Consider the following 8,480-nt stretch of genomic DNA (forward strand, 5'->3'; position numbering starts at 1 on the left):
CCAGGAGGCAAGGGTAGAAGGATGGATGGGGCTCACTGGCTAACTGCTCTAGCCAATTGGTGCCCTCAGAATTTAGTGAGAGACCCTGTCTCAAAAGGCAATGTAGAGAGGGCTAGAGAGATGTCTCAGCAGTTAAGAGCACTGACTGCTCTTTCAGAGGATCGGGATTTGATCCTCAGAAGGGACATAGTGGCTCACAGCCATCCTGTAACTGAAGTTACAAAGGATTTGGCCCCCTATTTTAGAATTAAAATGATTCTACTGTCAAAAAAAAAATTTGATCCCCACTTCTGGTCTCCAACACACATGTAGGCAAAACACCCATACACACATAATAATAATAATAATAATAATAATAATAATAATAATAATAATAGAGTCTAGAACCAGGTGTAATTGCTCACACTGGTATCTCCGAACATGGGAGCTCCCAGCAGGAGGATAATTTGAGCCCAAGAGTTTAATGCAAGCCCTGACTCATTTCACCATCCTCTGGCCTGATCAGTGACTCCTGATGCTTCTCACGTGTGTTGCTGTGAAGACACACCGGCCAAAGTAACTTTTATAAAAGAAAACGTTTAAGCCAGGCAGTAGTGGTGCACACTTTTAATCCCAGCACTTGGGGAGCAGAGGCAGGTGGATCTCTGTGAGTTCGAGACCAGCCTGGTCTACAAGAGCTAGTTCCAGGACAGGCTCCAAAGCTACACAGAGAAACCCTGTCTTGGAGAAAAAAAAAAAAAAAAAAAAAAAAAAGGAAAGAAGGAAGGAAGGGAGGGAGGAGGAAGGAAGGAAGGGAGGGAGGAAGGAAGTGAGAAGGAGGGAGGGAGGAAGGAGGAAATCACTTAATTGAAGGCTTGCTTACAGTTTCAGGGGCTGAGTCTGTTATCATGGTGGAGAGCATGGTGGCATTCAGGCAGGCATGGTATTGAAGAAGGAACTAAGAGCTACATTCTGATCCCCAGGCAGCATCGGAGTGTGTGTGTGTGTGTGTGTGTGTGTGTGTGTGTGTGTGTGTGTGTGTAGGTACTGAGATGGGGGAGGGGCTAGGATGGAACTGGTGTGGGTTTTAGGAACCTCAAAGTGACAGAGCTCCTCCAATGAGGCCACACTTCCTAATCCACTGGGGAGTGAGCATGCAAATATTGAGCCTCTAGGGTCAATCCCATTCAATCCACCACACCACCCTAACCCCCCCCCTTCTCTCTTGGCAGGTCTTTCCCCAGCAACTACTGGGACAAGTTTGTCAAGCGGAAGGTAAGAGGACAGTGTGGGGGAAGGGAGGGCTCCTGGGCTAAGTCCCTTGCTGCCAGCAGACCAGCCCCCAGCCTTGCCAAGTGCTTGTCTTGTACGGGACTCTGGGCAAGGGGATGTGCCACTCTGAGAAGCCTTCCTGGGAAACACGGGCATGGTGAGCATAGTTCCTTCTTAAAAGAGAAGCTACTTGTAAAGGGTCCAGGGTGAGGATTCAGTCTGTAGGCCTATGAGAGAGGAGATGATCAACAATGTGGTAAGCACAGGTAAGAATTGCGTCTTTGGTGGCCTGAGTTTGTAGCTCAGACGGTAGAACACTTGTCAAGCATGCACAAAGCCCTGGGTCCAATTCCCAGCACCGTATAAAATTACGGTGATGCATGCATATACTCAGGCCATGAAGGCAGAAGGATCATAAACTCAAAATCGCCCTTACCTACACAGTGAGTTCATGTCTAAATTGTGCTATATGAGATCCTGTCTCTAAAACTCCCAAACCAGCAAATACATGGATAGATGAATGGATAGATGGATGGGTGGATGGATGGATGGTGGATGATGGGTGGATGATAGACAGATGAGTGGATGGATAATGGATGGATAGATGGTGGATGGATGGGTGTGAATGGATAGATGATGAATGGATGGATGGATGGTAGATGATGGTGGATGATGAATAGTGGATGGAAAATGGATGGATGGATGGATAGATGGTGGATGCATAGACGGATAGATGGATGGATAGTTGGTATATGGATGGATGGGTTGGAGAGATGACTTAGTAATTAAAAACTCTTGCTGCTCTTTTGGAGAATCCAAGTTCAGTTCCCAGCACCCACACCTGTGGCTTATGAACTTCCTGTAATTCCAGCTCTAGGGGATCTGATACCCTCTTCTGGATTTGATGGGCACACACACATATATGGCACACAAACAGACAAACACACGTACAGCTAAATAAACAATAAATCTTAAAAGAAGTAAACCCAAATGAGAACTTGGCAATAAATACTGGAAAAATAATGGAGGCTGGAGTAATGGTTCAGTGGTTAAGAGCACTGGCTGCTCTTGCAGGAGACCTGGGTTCAGTTCCCAGCAGCCACGTGGTGGCTCACAGTTGTCTGTAACTCCAGCTTCAGTGTATGAGATGCCCAGGGGCACCGCACACACATGGTAATACATATGCATAAAACTTAAAAAATAAATAAATAAATAGCCCAGTGACGCTACTCCTTTTCCCTAGCACTTGGGAGGCAGAGGCAGGTGGATCTCTCTCTGTGCGGTTGAGGCCAGTGTAGTCAAAACAACAAGAAGTACATAAAAACTGAATCATTGAGGGAGTGCAGGAGGGAGTGTGCGCTGGCCGGCGAAGGTTGCGTTTTATTAGCGAGGCCTGGAGTTCATTAGGAGATGGAGTGAGCCTGGTGGAAATGTATCTAGGTGAGCGAACGCGAATCACGGAAGAATGATGAGGGTGCTGGTGTGGCTGGGACAGTGAGTGGGCGGGGCGTTCTATCACCGAGCAGCTGTAGAGGACAGGGGTCCCAGCTGTACCTCCCCAGACAATAAAGCTTCTCCATTAGTGTGGCTACTGCCGCTGCTGGGTCCTCTGGTGAACTGTAGGATCCACATCCTTCTTCCCAGAAAAATGCCCCCCTATTTCTCATGCAAAGTTGGGCGTCCCTGGAACCCCTATACAGGCAATGTCCCCTTCTCCAGCTCCAGCCTGTCTTCACAGCCTGACACTTTCTCCTGCAGGTTCTGGACAAACACGGGGACATCTTCGGGCGGGAACGGATTGCAGAACTGCTGGGCATGGACCTGGCCTCTCTGGAGATCACAGCCCACAACGAGCGCAAACCTGACCCTCCACCGGGGCTGCTGACATGGTGAGAGGGACCCTCAGCCAGGGGTGGGCTAGGGGACGCGGCTTGTGTCTGACGCCCAGGCATCTCCCTGTTCCTTCAGGATCATGTCCATCGATGTCAAGTACCAGATCTGGAAGTTTGGAGTCATCTTCACAGACAACGTGAGGGGGGTTGTGGGTAGAGAGGGATTGCAGGGGAGAGAAATATGTCTGGATGAGGGAACAGCCCACGCAAAGCCCCTAGGATAGCAATGCTCCGTTGTTTAAAGGGCTTTGGGAGGGTTCTAGGTCTCCCTGACCCCAGAAAGATACCTAAGCCCTTGTGTACCCTTGGATGCCTTCTCACTCTGAGGTCCCCTGCCACCGAAATATCCATTGTGGAGGGTCCTTCTGTAGCTGGTCTCCCGCTCCCTGGCTCCCTCGTGCTCGGGAGCAGATACTCCCCTAGGCAGAGATGGCCTCTGTCTTTGTTCTGGGGCATCCTTCCATGTTTCCTAACCCCGACACTTTTATACTCAGTCTTTCCTGTATCTGGGCTGGTACATGGTGATGTCTCTCCTGGGACACTACAATAACTTCTTCTTCGCTGCCCACCTTCTGGACATCGCCATGGGGGTCAAGACACTGCGCACCATCCTCTCGTCGGTGACCCACAATGGAAAGCAGGTGTGGAGAGGATCTGGCAGGAAACTGAGTGGAAATCTGGGAGTGGCAGAAGGGGAGGGGCTACTAGGGAAGATCGCGTGATAACTGCGGTGCATGGGAGGGCGTGGCCATCTTTGAGGGCGGGGCGGGAGGGGCATTTTGGAAAGGTGTGGCAAAGGGCATGGCAATCTGGAAGGGTCTGAGCCTGGAAATTAGGGCATTCTTTGGTTTGTGTGGGTGCTTTATTGGGAGGTTATTCAAGATGGGTTTCTCTCCAACTCACAGAGGTGAACGCCTGTGCTGGGATTAAAGGCGTGCACCTGGCCTAGGATAGGGCATTCTGGGAGAGGGAGAGCCAAGCATCTGAGGCATAGAACTGGCTCCAGAATACGAAGGATCAGAGAGTTGAGGTTCCTGTGTAGAAAGAGGGAAAAGCTGACCCACGCCTGCCTGTCCCCAGCTGGTGATGACCGTAGGGCTCCTGGCCGTAGTAGTCTACCTGTACACAGTGGTGGCCTTCAACTTCTTCCGCAAATTCTACAACAAGAGCGAAGATGAGGACGAGCCTGACATGAAATGTGACGACATGATGACGGTGAGCCCCTTTCCCATGCTCGTCTGTACGTTGCTAAGGGTGTTCGTCAGGGTCACTATTGCTGTGATGAAACACCATGAATGAGTTTGTTTCACTCACAGATCCGTGTAACAGTTCACCATCAAAAGCAGGAAGGACAGGAACTCAAGCAGGGCAGGAATGTAGTGAGATTGTCTTGCACCTGTGGCACAGACCACGCCCATTGTGGGTGGGGACAGGGGCTGACGTTACCTGGGGGCACTAAATCTGAGGAAGGGGCTGGAGAGATGGCTCAAAGGTTAAGAGCACTGGCTGGAAGGCAGGAGCTGGCACAGAAGCCACAGAGGGATGCTGCTTACTGACATGCTTCTCATGGCTTGCTCAGCTGGCTTTCTTACAGAACCGAGACCATCTGCATAGAGATGGCATCACCCACAGTGGTCTGGGCCCTGCCCCATCAATCACTAATTAAGAAAATACTTACAGCCAGGTCTTATGGGAGCATTTTCTCAAATGAGGCCCCCTCCTTTCAGATATCTCTAGCTTGTGTCAAGTTGACATAAGACTAGCCACAACACTAAGCTTCCATGGACTGTCTGGAAGGGGTCATGGGTCTGTGGGGAGGGCTGGACAGCTGTTGCAGCTAAGGCGCTGTGAATCCGACCAGCCACAAACATAATTTCATTTGTTAAAACTGTAAACTTGGCTGGGCGGTGGTGGCGCACACATTTAATCCCAGCACTCCAGGGGCCAGAGGCAGGAAGATCTTTTGTGAGTTCGAGGCCAGCCTGGTCTACAGAGCAAGTTCCAGGATAGGTTCCAAAGCTACACAGAGAAACCCTATCTCAAAAAAAAAAAAAAAAAACCCAAAATCTCAAAACCAACCCAAACACCTATAAACTGTTGCCTTGAATCCCAGCACTCAAGAGGCAGAGGCGATGGAATCTCTGTGAGTTCAAGGCCAGCCTGATCTACATAGAGAGTTCCTCAACAAGCAGAGCTACACAGTGAAACCTTGTCTCAAAACAAAGCAAAAGGCATTGTTGGCCATGAGGCTGTAGCTGGGTAGTAGAGCTAGCAGGCCTGGGTCTACCCTTAGTACCAATGAAGTATTACTGCTGGGAAGGCGGCAAAGTGCTCTCTGTACTTACATGGGGTGACCCAGAGTGAGCATCACACCTACTGCCTCTGGCTGGGCCACCTGTGAGGGACTTCCCAGCCTCGGTAGCCTTGGAAACCTTAGCCTGGAGGCTGGAAGTGTAAGTCAGTGGAAGAACACTTGTAAGTGTGTGCAAGGCCCTTGGCTCAGCAGGCATGTGCTGATGCAATCCCAGTCCTCAGGAGGCTGGGGCAGGAGGATCACGAGTTCAAAGCCAGGCTAAGCTATGTAGGTAGGGCGTCTACTCCAAAGGTTTGCCTTTTGCTGTTGTTTTTTGTTGTTGCTTTGTTTTATTTTGTTTCTCGAGGCAGGGTTTCTCTGCATATAATAAAAACAAACAAAACAAAATACTTTGGTGTGTGTGTGAGAGAGAGAGAGAGATAAGGTTGGAGCCCAGCCCCCAAAATTTATCCTTTCCTCCCAGATGGTGACATTGCACATTGTTTTTGAGTACACGGGACACTCTCTGCTATCGCCCGTTCTCATTAACACTTCCTTCAGCCTCCAGCTCGGAGACTCGCCCTCCCGTATGAGGCAGCCTGAGCTTGTGAGAGCCCCTGTGCTTTCTCCTGCTCAGACTGTACCTCCCTGACCCAGCCTGACCCCTCTGTCTCTGTCACCCCATCCTTTTCCCCATCCCCAATGTAGCCAAGGGTGACCTTGAACTTCTGAGCTTCCCGCCACCACCTGAGATGACAGGCATGTGCCACCATCTCTGTTTTATGTGGGGCTGGGATCAAACCCAGGGCCTCTTGCATGCCAGGCAAGCACAAGATGTATCAACGGGGGGTAGATCCCCAGCTCTGACCCTCCTATTTGTCACACATCTGCCCACGGTGACCAGATAGCCGGCAAAGGCAACTTGAGGAAGAAAGGGGTGATTTGGGTCCCAGTTTTGAGAACACCGTCAGCCCATCATGGTGTCCGGAGCCGGAGGTGGCTGGTCACCCTGAGTCCCCGGTGACAATGCTTTCTCCTTTGGATTCATTCTGGGACCGCAGCCCACACTGGGTCCATATTCAGGGTAGATCTTCCCACCTCAGTTAACCCAATCTAGAAACTTCCTTGGGGGTGTGCCCAGAAGTTGCCCCCCTAGCTGAGTCAAGTTGATGACATGAACCGTGAAGGTCCGTCGGTACCTTTCGGTGACAGGTCTGTCACTGTCTGCCACTGCTGTGTCTCCAGGCAGGCCTAGTCCAGGCTTCCGGTAGGCGGTGGTGGCTGTGGTGGTGGCTGTGGTCTGAGTGAGCCCTCCTCCCCTCCCCAGTGCTACCTGTTCCACATGTATGTGGGTGTACGGGCTGGCGGAGGCATCGGGGATGAGATTGAGGACCCAGCGGGGGATGAATATGAACTCTACCGGGTTGTCTTCGACATCACCTTCTTCTTCTTCGTCATCGTCATCCTGCTAGCCATCATTCAGGGTCAGTGCTGGCTGGGTGTGTGGGTGTGAGGACTGCCTGGGGGCTGGCTGCCTCCCCTGCCTTAGCCTCCTCTTACTGTGAGACCTCAGATGGGTGGTATCTCGAGCCTCAGTCTCTCCACCTGAAAGATGGAGGTGTTAAAACCGTGCACAGTGGCACATGGCTGTAATGCCAGCACTCGGGAAGCAGAGGCTGCAGGCCAACCTGGTCTACATAGTAGGAGTCTGGAAGCCTGCATAAACTTGTGGGCAACCTGGTCTACACTCCGGGCCAGTCAAGGCTATGGTGTTTAAGAGCACTGTGAAGGTCAAGCCGGCACTCCTTTGAGGTGCCCTCCCCATAGGAAGTACCCAACAGACACCTGGTTGTATTCTGCTTGGAAAGCGTGGGGAGATTAGGGGACACGTGCCGGAAAGGCAAGGCAGGGGGAACTGGATCCTGACCTGTGTCCTGTCACCCCAGGGCTGATTATCGATGCCTTTGGGGAGCTCCGAGACCAACAGGAGCAAGTGAAGGAAGACATGGAGGTATGTCATGTGCATGGGTGAATCTAAGGGTATGGGGCACCAGGGAAGTCTCACATGCCTTGACTCTGACCTGGCCCATTGTCCTCAGACCAAGTGCTTCATCTGTGGGATAGGCAGCGACTACTTTGATACGACCCCACATGGGTTTGAGACCCACACTCTGGAAGAGCACAACCTGGCCAATTACATGTGAGGATGGGCAGTGCTGGGTGGTTCAGAGGGTGGAAGTGAGGCTGTTGACAGCCTGGGCAGGGCTGTGAGCCTGGGCCCGTCATGGAAAGGAGTGTGGGTATCCGTGGTTCTTAGCCAGGCAGCAGGTAAGTATCTCTGTGGTTCAGTGATAAAGCAAAATCCCCCAGTGAGGGGCTGGGGTGTGGCTCAGCGGTAGAGCCCCTGCCTAGAATCCCCCAGTGAGGGGCTGGGGGTGTGGCTCAGTGGTAGAGCCCCTGCCTAGAATCCCCCAGTGAGGGGCTGGGGGTGTGGCTCAGTGGTAGAGCCCCAATCCCCCAGTGAGGGGCTGGGGTGTGGCTCAGCGGTAGAGCCCCTGCCTCATCCTCAGCATTTGAAAACAAACCTCAATGCCAAGTATGGTTTTTACCTTTCCCCTATGGTCCCTGTCCCTCAGGTTTTTCCTGATGTATTTGATAAACAAGGATGAGACAGAGCACACCGGTCAGGTAAGGGATGCTAATGAGGGATGAGTAGGGGACATGGTTGACAGGAAGCCACTCCAGCAGCTGCACTCTAGTCACACCCTGAGTGTACTCCATAAACTGGTCTTAGAGAGAGGACAGTCAGCAGGTGCCAGAGACCCTGAAGAATGACCAAAGGATTCTTGTGCCCCCAACCTTAGGAGTCGTATGTCTGGAAGATGTACCAGGAAAGGTGCTGGGATTTCTTCCCTGCTGGAGACTGTTTCCGCAAGCAGTATGAGGACCAGCTTAGCTGAGGTCTGCAGCTGGCCCTCCCCCACCTCAAGTGCCTTACTCCCACTGTAAGCTCCGGTCCAGGTAGCTGGGCACAAGTGATGCTG

At 51.7% G+C, this 8,480-nt stretch overlaps 1 protein-coding gene across 1 annotated transcript in view; it reads left to right on the forward strand.

Moving 5' to 3' along the window:
• Ryr1 (ryanodine receptor 1) overlaps nt 1-8,477 on the forward strand; it is a 116,496-nt gene extending 108,019 nt beyond the window's left edge. The window contains exons 97-106 of the mRNA XM_051207475.1: nt 1,212-1,254; nt 3,010-3,140; nt 3,220-3,280; nt 3,638-3,784; nt 4,224-4,358; nt 6,764-6,920; nt 7,383-7,447; nt 7,536-7,636; nt 8,073-8,124; nt 8,301-8,477. Coding sequence (XP_051063432.1) covers nt 1,212-1,254; nt 3,010-3,140; nt 3,220-3,280; nt 3,638-3,784; nt 4,224-4,358; nt 6,764-6,920; nt 7,383-7,447; nt 7,536-7,636; nt 8,073-8,124; nt 8,301-8,396 — 988 coding nt within the window. The 3' untranslated portion in view covers nt 8,397-8,477. The remainder of the gene's footprint in view (nt 1-1,211; nt 1,255-3,009; nt 3,141-3,219; nt 3,281-3,637; nt 3,785-4,223; nt 4,359-6,763; nt 6,921-7,382; nt 7,448-7,535; nt 7,637-8,072; nt 8,125-8,300) is intronic.
• The last annotated feature ends 3 nt before the right edge of the window (nt 8,478-8,480 follow it).

This window comes from Phodopus roborovskii, unplaced genomic scaffold, assembly GCF_943737965.1.
Source record: "Phodopus roborovskii unplaced genomic scaffold, PHOROB, whole genome shotgun sequence".
Taxonomy (NCBI): domain Eukaryota; kingdom Metazoa; phylum Chordata; class Mammalia; order Rodentia; family Cricetidae; genus Phodopus; species Phodopus roborovskii.